Below are 14,003 nucleotides of genomic sequence, written 5' to 3'. Positions count from 1 at the left end.
CTGATCAAACTGCACTGGATCCTGCTACCAGCCTGTATTATTGCATACTTCTGCATCATCTACAAGACTGTCACCCTGAAGTCTGCAACTACTTTTCTGAGAAAGTCAGTATCTCTGGAGGCCTACTATCCACCAGAAGTAAGTATGGGTGCAGATTTGAACTCTGCCATTGCAGGAAGGAGGAGCCAGAAGACAGGCCGTCTTTGTCTACATCCCAGACTTTGGAAACTCTTTCCCATCAACATCAGGCTTGCCACCTCACTTGACCAGTTCAGGAAGGCGCAAAAAGTCCCCCCTCAAAGAATGGCTCCTCCCTAACACCTAGGTCCACACACCCTCCACTCCCCACCCTACCTGAGACTGGGTGATCTGATGCTCACTGCTTCCTTCCCTGGTTGATTCTAGATCCCTTGCTGACAAATTGCCCGCCCTCTCATTCCGTTGGTTGTTAGCACCTCACTCCCTCTATGCTTCTCCATTTGATCATAAAGCGCTCTGTTGCTTCTTGAAACTAGGTCTGCGCTCAATACCCTTATAATAATCATAAAGAGGGCCTACTACTAAACAACGTTCTATGCCATTACTTTTGTCTCATGGGGATGAGGCAAAAGCAACACCTAAGAGACAAAACTTAAGAAAGGACATCTCCCAAGCTGCCCTCACAGAGTGAGGCCACAAAGAATGGTCCTGTTTCACCAATTCATTTAAAGTGTCACTTCCAATTATGGGTGTGGTGTTCAGGGGTGGACCGGCCTATAGGGAACTCTGAAGATTTCCAGGTAGGCCTCAGAACCCTGGGCCTCTTTTGTGTGCTATTTTCACATTTTCGGATAGGAAAAGGGTTGGACTTGCAGAAAATGTGTAATATGGGACACTTTCAACATTATTTCCAGGGCTTCTTTTGGTACCCAGTCCACCCCTGGTGGTGTTGGCCTCTAACTCTCCCTAACGCTAAGTTTTATCAGTGAATGTAATGACAAAGGTGGCAGAGGATATGGAAAACTATTCAAGCAAAGAGGCATCATTTATGTTAAAAAAAAAAGAATAAACAAGTAGCACAGCTAAGACACATGTCGATACTAAAGCCGTGGCCCATATGCACAGACGGCCATTTTATTGCATCATGCTCTGATTTCTACCAGTTTTAGGTGATTATTTGGTGCTGGACAAATGTTCCCAGATCAGCAAAGAACTGACTAGCCGATGCATGAATATTCATAGGCCCGCAGTGAGATAGAGCAAGGGGTTTGCTGCATTGCATGTCAGAGGAATGCATCATTAAGACTACTAACAGAACAAACAAAGCAGACTGCCTTGTCCACAGGGTCTAAGGATCACAGGCCTCACTCCCTTTGCCAAGTTGCCCAGTTGCAGTTATATCATTGTCCATCCTTGCTTCCCTGCTCACTGTGACTAGTGCCTAAATAATACATACAAGCAGAAGCAAGAGGAAGGGACCAAGGGTTGTGAAAGGCAAAGAATGTATATATTCACTTGTGAGTCACGATAGATGAAAAGCGACTTGTACAACTTGAAAAAAGCCTTATATATTGCAAACACCTTTTGATTCATCTTACATTTAGTACACACCCATACATTTTGCATTGAGCCAACCATGCACTATTATCAAAATTCACAACGCCTAATATTTGAACTTTCCACCAATAATAGCGACTGTTGCCCATACAAATCTAGAATCCAAAGATCGTGAGTGGCATTTATTCAAGGTAGCATGGATTAAGCACATTTCCCCCAAAGCTCCTGCTACCCCAATGTCTGTTCATTCAACGTAGCTCTCCCCCAACCTGCTATGAATGGGCTGTCAAGAAAGATTCATGATACCTTAACGTTCCCCTGTAGCAGGATTTGAGCGCACATTACCTTCTGTCTGTTATCCATCCGAAAGTGATGTTCCCCACGATGTCAATCACCCCCAGGATTGACATCAGTAAAGCTGCTTGCTGGTTGCTCACTCCAACGCTCAACGCGTAAGGCACTAGGTAGACAAAGGGGGGGCTGCAGCCATATGCCAGAAAGAGAAAAGATATGGCTAGGATTATGAAGTCTGGCATCAGTAAAAAGTGGTACTCCTTCTGGGAGCAGTAGCAGAGGCTTTTGTGGCTGCAGTCCTCTGTCAAAGGCGAACAAGTGGAAGTCTGATTTGGGTCCTTCTGTTGTGCCTCCAAGGCATACGTTTCCTTGAGCAGCTCTGGTGAGTTTTTGCTGTCTTCCTTGAGGGCTATGGGCCGCATCAGTGCCCCACAAACACAGAGGTTGGAAACAAAACCTCCCAGAATGAGCAAAGCTCCACGCCAGGAGAACTGTTCAATTAGCAGCTGCACCACTGGAGCCAGGACAAACGTACCGATGCCGCTACCAGACATGGCGATCCCAAAAGCCAGTGCTTTCCTTTCGTCGAAGTATTTGCCCACCATAGCTATGGCAGGGCTGTAACAAAGTGCAAATCCAAGTCCTGCAAAAGAAAAGCAAGATCATGTTTTGCAGCAACACACACATTGCATGTATTGTGTCAACTCCACAATCAGGTAAGATAAGGGTCCCTCAAGGAGGCTCACTTATGGCTTTGAGTCACATTGTGTTTTACTGACACAAACAAAAATCACTAATTTTTAAACGCATTTTCATAATGGTTACGTTTCTGCCCATATTCATCTGAATAATTCGGGAAATTGTGGGAAAACATGAATTCTTAACCTAACTTTTATTTCCTTAGGATGCAACATCTACATTGTATAGAACACACTACAGCAACTGGTAGCCTTATACACTGATCTACCATGGAGAAAGGGCGTGGGAGACCAGCAGGGTTTTTAAAGACAAGTACATGTTAGATGCCCAGAGCTCCCCATTGCGCCACCCAAGGCTCGCATACTTGGGGTCCTCTTCCACAGTGGGATTACACGCCAACAGTTAATTCCAACAACTGCCACTTCTCTCAGACAAGTATTTTCACTATAAAGAACATCCTCCCCCACCTCACCCATCACTCAGCCAAAACATGATGTCTACCTTTGTGTTGAGAGAACATGACTAGAGTTGAAGCCTACTCTGCGCTAAACAATGCGCTCAGCTTCATCACCTGCACTCTTTACGATGTACCAAGACCAAGACCCCCATCTCTGCTTACGGACGCCATGATAGAAGGCTTGCCACATAAAAATCACTCTCTGTTCAATGTCCTACTCCTTGTCTAGAAAACTATCAATGGGTTTACCTTTTAATACCTTGATGACTGCATGTCTTTCTACTCTCACTCGCTGTAATTCTCCTCAATCCACAGCCTTTCCAGCCTACGGCTCATGCTACCCGCCCACTTCTGCCCCTTCTCGCTACTTGCCCTGCTGATCCATTGGAATGCTCACCCCTGCCTTCAAATCAAGCCTGTCATTGGAATTCTTAAGATCTGACTGCAACTCAACTGCTTGCCAAAGATGGGGCTCCCCTACCACAACCCTACCCCCAACAAACTGAAAACCAATCTACCTCCCCTAATCAGATCACACATAATTGTACATATGTGTGTTGTCCTATATGAACTATTATCATGCCCCCTCTATCTATAGCCTATATATGACTGGTTCCTTTCATTGGCCTCGCTGTATGGCTAATTTTGCTACCAAACCTTCACCTCAAGATCTTCAGCCCATAGCCATCACTTACTGAAAAAGCATCCTACCCAGGTATTGCCCCTTTTCTTTGTATCAGAAAGGGTGACAGCGTTTATATCAGAGGTTGCAGCACCAACCCCTATATTATGTATATGTATATGTAGGTGGAAGCTGTCTGCAACGGGCAGGAGACTGACTGTGTGCAGTAGCAGCTGGAGCATTCCAAGTACCAGATGGAATTACCAATAAATGATCTCAGATCCAAATAACCAGACAGACTCAAAGAATATGACAAAGTACTACTTTATTATCAGCTCAAATAAAGTAGTGAAACCTGGAGAACAAGCAGATAGCAGCTCACATACTCTCAACTAAATTTTGATTATACAAAGGCATTATAACTCGATGTACGCCAGGTATGACATCATTCTATGTGGCAAACAGTAAAACCTATCGAAAGGAGGGATTGGTTAAGGGAAGATATATACTTATATTTTATTTATGTGTTATTAACATAATTGACTGTTCTCTATCATGTAAGCATGCCTTGAACTACCTCTCACTATGTAAAATACAGATTAATAGCAGAATAACAGCAACGGATTGGCCCCTGCAAAAATGTATAGCACACTGCTTCATAGGCCCTTATGTTTGGTTGGCATTCTCTTCCAACCTTGGACATTCTGCTTGTTAGCAGCATGTGAGCAAAACGATACCCAGGTGCGGGGAACAACGTCATACCAATGCCCACTTTGGTCAATGAGCCTACCACCTCTTATCGGTTAGGTGCTGAACCAAGGCTTCTTCTCTGTAGTTGACCTTGCTGACTCGTCTCTTCTTCAGGATTTATTTTGCTATCTTCAATTGGAGCTTATTGAATAGGCCTTGTTTTCAAGTCTTGCACCACATGTGAAGAGACCATGATTACATACATTTCAATCTTTTAATTACTGCTATTCAATTCAATTGAGTTGGGTGCTATTGGCTCTCCTCTCGGCCTCTGGAGACTTGGTTGCTCTGTCTTGCATATGCTTTCTGCATTTTTAATTGTTCAATACTTGGCTCGTGCAGATTTTTTCTCCTTCATTTAATCTAAGAGAAATATGTCCTGCGTATGTAACTCATCGTCTTTGACTCCCCTTGTGCCTTACAGTTGCCACCTGATGTGGCATCCTTGATCCCAGGGTAAATAAATGTTCTTTGTTCCTCGCACAAAGCTGTCTCTCCCTTCAAGGATTCTTAGCTCACTATTATACAAAACCAACGTCCATCTGTCCATCATGGCCGCTTTACCCGCATTATATTTTCTCCTGCAGAAAGCTCCTTTATATCTCATTTACTTTGCGTTTTTGCATATATACATTTGCTAATTCTCTTTTCACTTATACTTATCTTCTTAGTGTGGATGATTTTTTTGTCTTTGCATACATGTTTCTCTTATTACTTCAATTACATCATCATTCTTTAAATATATGCATATTGTTTCAGTGCATCCTAATGTCTTCTCTTCATGACGTCACTTTGCTCTGGTCTGATTTCACTTACAGCTCTTCTATATTCAGTAGTGTATGCAGACATCTTTACACCACATCAGTGCGAGGGCACATTGAATACAGTTGTCTAAGTGCATAATGTCTTTCACATCTTCGATGCGGTATTGGGACGATACCTGCTGTCACACACAGTGCTCTCTTGCAGTTCTACCATTATGACGAAGGTGAGGGGGTGGGCTCTAGAGGTGGTGTGAACATCTACCCTCTCTACATTACCCCCTCTGGTCAAGTCCTCGACCACCTCTTCCACAATCGTGTTCATCTTTTCTTCATACTTTGGTTTCTTCGGAATCCATATCTTCGTCAACCCCCCAGGTCATCTGCATTCTTTATGTGCTCATCCACACTCCAGGTCATTTGGCAGCACTCCCCAGTTGGTTGCCAGAATACTCAAATCCATACATAGTTCTTATGATCCTTGGGGTAATCAAATTTTGTTCCTGGAGGTGCCAGGGACTTCCTTTCAGATGCTCACTGGTGATGCTTTCAGTCTGTGTGTGCTCGTTAGTCACAGCATTCACATCAATCATTATCTACATCCCAATAGCTTTCTTTGCTGTTTTCTTGCATTGTCCTATAATTATTCTTACAAGACAGAATCCTATCAATAATAACACTAGTATTGCTCCAAGCAACTTCAAGGCATTTGCCAACCAGGTTCGAACCCATGAAAACAGGGACAAGAACCAATCATCTTCTTCAGTCTCGTCTACTTCTTCTTCCATCTTTGTGTGCAGGGTTGACAGCTTAGTTATTGCCTCCGTCAGGGTTACATTTTCTCCAGCATTGGCAAGTGGGTGTGTGCAACAGGAAGGCCAAATCCTGGCGCATGTATCTCCTTCCAGTGCTGTAATCAAGTCCAACACATAACTGTTCTGGAGGGTCATGAGTCAGATAGCCATCAATCCTTCTGGAATCACATGAAATCCTTTTATTGTCGTGTTTATTGTTTGTAACAACTCCGATCTGGTTATTTCTAACAATTTAGCATTCACCGCAGTCTGAATTCCTGGCATGAAAATTGCTGAAAATATCACTGCTGTCTTACTGAATAGTTTGTGCACAGCTGGAATGCCATCATAAGCTGCTGTTGATTTTGCTGAGAAATAGTTCTCGTTCTTCAGCCAAAGGAGATTAAGCAACCTCTTCTTTCTCTGATGTGCATCAATTTTCGGAAAGCTTTCAATATGGAGAGCACTTTGGGACAACACCAATGCAGGAACATGTATGACTGCTAAAGAGCATATACCTCGCCAATTCTTAGACAACTTCATATAAGCTCTGGATCCACAGGCCCAATAATGGTCTATCAGCACAGCAGTTCCTCCATGCATTCCTGGTACATCAATTATTTGCTTACATTCCTTGTTTTCTCCAACGTTGGTCAAACCCCTGTTCCTGAAGCACATTGTGGTATTCTTCATTGGCAGTATGGATACAGGTCCTGCTTCATTTTTGACCCATGTTAATAACTTTGCATACCAGGCCCATGACTTCAGGCATTCATCATTCACCACTTGCACTATCTGTAGTGGTGCTGTCATCAATAGGTGTGCGTTACAGGCTAGGATACTGTCTTCCAATCCTGTGCTGGTTGCTACTCGTCCATATACTAATAGCTGAGGTCTTTCCCAGCATCCTGGTAATCCGGGCATTTCCCATGCGTCTGCACAACCCAGTCTCTTCTGTTTGACAATCCTTATTTGGTCTCCAGTCATGCCACTGAGGGAACACATGAGCATTCTATTCATCCAGGCCGGGTCTTTTTTCATTTTCTACATTTTTATGTATTCATCTTCATAAGGAAATTTCTTCCTTGAGCTCCATCTCAGGGTTGCCCATTTTCCTTCATATTGTCCTCTTGTGGTCCATGCTGCTAGATGGCTAAAGCACACTGCATAATGCATAGGTATTTCTCTTGCAATAAATGTTGTGGCTGTATTCATGGCATAAGGGATGAGAGAACAAATGTAGCAGCTTTCATCTGACAATCTCCTCCTCACCTCTTTCATGTGTTGATACCACATGTTATTCTTAATATAGGTTGAATTATCAAGATATGTATTTATATCCTCACGATCTTCGCCGGCAGCTCTCTTAAGTAATTTGTGTAGAAATATCAGTGAAAATATTACTCGTGCTTTTGTTAGGTATAAAAGGGGATGTCTCATTGCTTAAAAAAAGACAAATCATTGTACAAAATGAGGTTACAAGAAGTATTCCAAAGAGACTTATTGATCATCTTGCTGGCAGTGATTCTCTTTTATCTTGGAAAACTCACATTTTTTAATTCAATGTGTAATTTTTGTCACTTTTTGTAAGTCACACCTTTTTGTATCAGAAGTTGCAAAACTATAGCAAACATGCTCCTGAAAATAATATTACTGTTTTTAGGATTTCCAAGAAATGTTATAACATCAGCATGTCATCTTATTAAAGCTGCGTAAAACTGCAATATACAATTGAAAAAATCCTACATGAATGTGTGCAATGTTATTGTTATAGGTAACATGAAATGTCATGTGCTCTTCTTCTTTGTATTTGATCACTAACCCATTGTTCCTTGTACCTATTTAAAATAGTTCTGGAACTGCTGCAAACATTCTTTGCTTTTTTTCCTTAGGCTTGGGAGTTTTTAAACATTCAAAGTGTCTTTATTTCTTTAAGTCTTTATTTTGATTCTTCGTAGCCGACCTCATCATCATCCATGGGGCTTCTTCTCTTGCTTCACTGTCAACAGGTGCCGGAGGGGTAAGGGTCTCTCCTTTATACAGCTTTATGTCATTTAGATGCAGCCAGGCTCTTCTTCCTTCAGGTTTTACTGCAGTGGGAGTGACTCCCTCTACTAGGCATGGTCCTTTAAAGCGGGGCTTGTCCAAGTGCGCACACAACGTCTTATAAGCACCTGGTCCCCGGGATACAAACTTGGCTCTTTCAATAAGTCACTAAAATCAACTGTGTGGCTGTCTTCTTCAGTCATCTTCGACCCTTCCTTCTGATTTTTGATCTGTTGAGAAATAAGAGAAACACTGGCGGTCATATTTGTTAAATAATTATGCATCTCATCACCTAAAGTTTTTGCTACACTGTGGGCATCAGTTTCTAATCAAGTGGGAGGAGAAAGAGGTACTCTCATGTGGCGTCCAGTCACCAACTCATCAGCAGTCAAGTGGTGATGTGAGCCAGGCTGATTTCTGAGTGCAAATAATGCAGGTGGTAGGCAATGAAGCCATCCCTTCTTCAAATCCTGATTTTGGCAAACCTTTCTTTAAGAAGCTCATTTTATCTCTCGCATATACCATTCACCTGGGGGTGATAGGCAGATGAAAATGTTTGCTTTACAAAAGGCTGATCTGTTAAAATAGCTAATTTACAAAATGCTGCCTATTATCAGACCGCAGGACTTCCCACCCACCCCATCTAGGAAACACCTCATGTACCAGAAACATGGCAGCACATGTGGCATTGTGCTATGTACATGGACCTGACTAAATCCATCTAGAAAAGGGACACACTACCACTAGCATATACCTATAACTGTTACATGTTTGACATGTGTGTAACACATCCACATAATCTATATGTAGATGCTAAAAGGGACCGTTAGGCCTGGAGATTGCTCCCCTCACTGTCCTCAAAGTGTGCCCTGCTGTGAACTTCTAGAACACAATGCAGTTCACAATAACCTGTGCCACGTATTCTAATAAATTTGGCGAGAACCAATCTTCTGCAATTGTGGCAGCAGGATCCTCTCTAGTTGTGTGCGTGGGGTAGTGAAGCTGCTCCAGCGCCACGTTCAATAATGCTAGAAGCATGACTGGCTTTCCAGTGCTGTTCTGTCTCCATAAAGCCTCAGTGGGGATAAAGAACATCCCTGTCTCTTCCATGAGTCCTGTTCTTTTGTGTTGCTCAACTTTGTAACTCGATTAACTGTACAATGGGTAACATATTAAAACCTTCCTGCACCATCATACATTGTGCTGATATTTGCTTGTGACCACAAAAGTCATTTGCTTAACACTTGCTACTTCAAAATCAGAAATGTTTGAAAAATATGCTGCCCTTTTTGCTTCAACATCTGCGGCTTCATTACAGCGAGAAATCATGTCTGACCTTTTAGAATGAGCTGAGCACTTCACCATGGCAATAGTCAAGGGGAGCTTTAGTGCCTTAATGAGATTACCCAGTGGAGACACATGTTGCAATGGTGTGCCTTCTGCATGGAGGAAGCCCCTACGTTTCCAATGTGATAATCCTTTGTTTATGGTTGACGTTCATGGGTGGAGTCAGAGTACACTGTCACTTCCTCATATCTCTAGAGTGCGGTGATAAACGCCACTAATTCTGCAGCCTGTGCTAAACAATGTGAAGGCCATGTTGCACTTGTCACCACTTCGAATTCACCACTTTTGTTTATTTGCACTACTACCCTTCCCGTATGTCTCCTGTCATTTGGTCAATTTCTGAAGAACCATCAATAAATAGGATCTACCCTCCACTCAGAGCATTTTCTCTAACATGGGGAATAGCATCATAGAATTAAGAGTATGTTGTCCAGTCATGTACATAGTCCTCTTTCCCTATCTTTCCCTACTAGTTCTGCTATGAACATTGCTGAATTCACTACTCTACATCTCAGAATTTTGATTGCTGGGTTTGAAATAATCACATCCTATCCTGATGCTCTCTTTGTAGTCAATGTACTTTAGGGGTTTTCTAAAATGTCAAATAAAACATACTAGACAAATAACATCATTGAGCACCCTATGGTAACACTTGCAGCTTTTTCAATTGCGAAAGCAGCAGCTAACGCTTTTTTGCAGGGAAAATGTCCTTTTATCACTGTGTCTAAAATCCCACTATAATAAGCCAATGGTTTATGTCCATGTCCTAATGTCGTTTTCTGTGTGAGGACTGTCATCAATACTTATCCATTTTATTGTGAAAATAGAAAGAACTCCTACTAATGTAGGAGTTGTAATGTAATGTAATGTAATGTAATGCCCGCGCCTAGAAAAAACGTGAATGCTAGCATGTGCCACATTCAGAGCCGTGAACACCAGCCTGCGTGGCGTTCGGATGGAGTTGTGAATGTTAGCTTGCCCACACCTGGACTGATCTCTAAACACTAGCCTGCGCCGCGTCTAGATAAAAGTGTGAATGTTGGAATGACCACACCTGTATGGAGCCCTAAACATTGGCCTGCGCCGCGTCTAGATGGGAATGTGAGGGCCAACAAGTGCCACACTCCTCAGAACTACGAATGCTAGCACTGGTAAAGGTCAGGTAACCCACTAACCCATATAAGCTCAAACTCTGCATACTTATCTCACTCAAAAAACTCACACAACCATCTCTCGCACAACAAGCCGCACGCACTTCACAATACTGCAACAACACATAAGCCGGAACAACAGCACACGCGGACTGACTCCGATCCGATACCCGCACCAAAGCTCAGCACCCGGTGTATACTGAGTTGAAGCTGCCAACAGCACACCACTCCTCTCACTATCCTACTCCCTTCTTCAACCTACCAACCCATCCCACCTTTATCGTTTACAGATCCGCCTGAGCACCTGGGGACCAATTCCGTTGGTGACGGTGCAAGGTACAAATACCTTTAACATTTAACATTTAATGTGGAATCCCTAACACGGGCTATACAAATTGCCCTTTTTTTCCTTCAAATCCTTCAGTCATCTCATATGTCCAAGTTATCTTACCTTTGCCTTGGGAGCTTCCTTAAGTCCTTCCAAAAGTGGTTGAATATATGTACTGTAATTAAAAACCAAGGCCCTGCAATAATTATATAGGCCTAGAAATTGTTGCATTTCCCTCACTGTTTCTGGTGTTGGCGTTTTCATGATCCTTTCTGCTCTCTCAGTTGTCACTTTTCTCCCTTCTTGAGGGATTAGCTGTCCAATGCATAGGAAGTCTTCCTGGCAATATTGCAATTTCTCTTTATCTACTTTATATCCTCTCTCTGCTAATATAGTCATTAGTTGGACTAAGTCTTTTCTGCACTTTTCTTCTGTCTCACTGCACACTAATATGTCATTCACATACTGAATCATTGTGCTGTCAAGTCGTACGTTACTCAGGTCCATCTGGAGGACCCTATTATAGATTGAGGGGGGGCTCACAGTACCCATGAGGCAGTCTTGTATGTTCGCAGTGCTGATTTTTATATGAAAATAAGGGCAAATCCTGTGAGTCCTCATGAAGGGGAATTGGGAAAAGGATGTTCTTTAAATCTATTACTGTAAAATACATAGCTGTGTCTGGACTATTGCATTATATGCTTTGTTCAGAACCAGAGGAAATTCTGTTTCAACTATATTGTTTAGGGGATGGAGATCCTGAATAAATATCCACAACCCTGTGTTGATTTTTTCCCTGGGTACACATCCGTGTTACATGGGGATTCAGATGGTACACATATTCCCTGCTGCACTAGAGCAGAAATGGTCTCAAATATACCTTTGTCTGCTTCTCTGGACATAGGATACTGTTTTGCTAATGGCAAAATTGCTCCTGGCTTAAGCTTTATTTTGACCTTCCACTCAATAGGCCCACATCATATGGACCAATGGTCCACAAGATGCTCAGCACCTTTTCTAAATCTTCCTGAAAAAATGTGTTTCTTTTTTACCAATGCCATTCTCTGTGGTATTTCTCTATTCTCAGTAACACGTATGAAAAATAGTAATTCATTATCTGAATAATCATCTCTAAACAAGAGCTATTACTGCCCTCCATCCATTTCCCTCATTATCCGTCCCATGGACAACCACCCTTTCCTTTCTCACCACTGATGCCTCTAACTCTAAAGGGATAACCTGCTCTTCTTCATCGTCCATAGGTATTTCTAGCCTAAACAAAAATTCTTCAGGTATTCTCAACACTTTACCTACCAGTCTAGGAGGCCATGATCACAAAATATTCACTCCATACAAAATACTTATGGGTCTAAATGGACACCTTGTAATGCTTTTAGACCTGCAAATGCTAATATAAACTCTCTTAGATTACCACAATGTATCCCTGGAGTGGAACACCCTATTCCTTTGTCAATAAAGGATATCGTCATGTTAAGCTTTGTCATCAAATCACATCCTAATATGTTACCTGGTGTTTGCTGAGAATAAAACAGTGGCATAGATACACCATGTTCTATAGATATTGGCAGTTTGTCAGTAAAAGGAACTAAGCTCATAGCCCCAGAGAATCCCTATGCATTTATGGCAATTCCAGACATTGGTACTTTCCCGCTCGAATACAGGAATGAGTGAATCCAGTGGCCACAAGAAATGAAAATGTCTTGCCTCCTATCGTTACCCTGACCCTTGGTTCCTCTTGGGGTCTGGTGTCACTGATAGTACTGAATACATTAGGTCACTCTGTGGGCTATCCTATTGCGGATAAAAATTGATCACTGTACCTCTGAAAGGATTGCCTCCTAGCACGGTCACACTCCCTATCCTCATTGTGGATGCTTGTGGGAATCCTGTGTTCGCATTCCATCATGGCACTATTGCTTGTGTCTGTGCTTGCTAGATCTGTACTTGTTGCATCTGCATATGAGCTTGTTGTGGTTGCCCTTGTGGCAGTTGTGTGTGTAAGGGACCCTGCTGTGCTTGCTGTATTTGTGGTGCATGTGTCTGATTCTGTGTGTGATCTTGGGCATAATATGTTTGTGGTTCTGTATTGTACTCCTCCTTGAGGGTTTTGAAATCCACCTTGTCCTCCTCTAGGTCCATTCCTGCTACCTCTCGCCCAAAAGTTATACCGACTTTGATCTATAGGATACCCTATATTGTTTGGCTGTGCTGGCTGTACCTCTCATGTTGCCACACCCTCACCGATTGTCAACACTGCTCTTTCTATGGCAAACTTTGACAGCTTTTTCTGAACCAACTTTACCTCCTCTTGTTTTCTTCTCTCTGCCTTCTTCTTATTCTTTTCTTGTAACAATCGACAATGGTGTACAATAGTCAACTTTATTTCTGGCCATGGCTTTGCTTCCATCACTACCTCTTTCTTCATTTGCCATTGCACTGGCTCAGGCAATCCCTGGCATAAAATATGATAAAATAATACTACTATTTTATCCCACGGTTCTCTCATCTCGAGATGCCAACGTTCTTGAATCTCTTAAATAAAGGCAGCAGAATCTTCATCCTCACCCATTTCCTTGTTATAATCATACCCATGTCTGATTTGTGAGGATATTGTACTTTGACCGGCCTCCATACATCTGCTCTACAAATATTAAATGGCGCTCCATTGTGTGTCATATTTTGTGCTGTCACACTCGCATACTCTGCTCATCTCCAAATGTCGTCAGCTCCCTCCCCTAGAATAGATGCTCGCAGGTCTTTCATGTTGCCTACTGATAACGTCATTCCAGCCGTCATTCTTTCGAATTCATAAATCCATTTCCATGCCTGCAGTCAAATTAGGTAATTAACATTTTAAATTGTCTTTATCCATTTGAGGGTTAACACAACCACGGAATATATTGTGGTCGTCCTCCCCCTTTCTCTAAAAATGATAATTGTGTAAATCCTGGTCCACAATCGTACCCACCTACACTGCTTGTCTTCCAGGTGGGGCTATTTTTGCCCGTTCATCTTTGTCCTGGTAATGATCTTAATCTGCTTACTTATGGTAGGCGAGTGATACTTGAAAACAAAGCAGGATCCGACGCCATGAGACATTGAGATCTTACTAAGGGCTAAAAGAACAAACACAGGAAGTGACATAACACCCCCAAAAGAGACTCATAGAAAAGGAGAGACGACATCCACATATTCGA

At 42.5% G+C, this 14,003-nt stretch overlaps 1 protein-coding gene across 3 annotated transcripts in view; it reads right to left on the bottom strand.

Moving 5' to 3' along the window:
• The window catches only part of SLC16A12 (solute carrier family 16 member 12), an 867,838-nt gene that overhangs the window by 73,731 nt on the left and 780,104 nt on the right, over positions 1-14,003 (bottom strand). For all 3 annotated transcript variants that reach the window (XM_069611325.1, XM_069611324.1, XM_069611326.1), the window contains one exon: positions 1,882-2,473. In XM_069611325.1, the coding sequence (XP_069467426.1) occupies positions 1,882-2,473 (592 nt within the window). The remainder of the gene's footprint in view (positions 1-1,881; positions 2,474-14,003) is intronic.

Source organism: Ambystoma mexicanum, chromosome 8 (genome assembly GCF_040938575.1).
Source record: "Ambystoma mexicanum isolate Mex_15411 chromosome 8, UKY_AmexF1_1, whole genome shotgun sequence".
NCBI lineage: Eukaryota > Metazoa > Chordata > Amphibia > Caudata > Ambystomatidae > Ambystoma > Ambystoma mexicanum.
The sequence above is the reverse complement of the archived record's forward strand: the minus strand, read 5'-3'. Positions and strand labels throughout refer to the sequence as shown.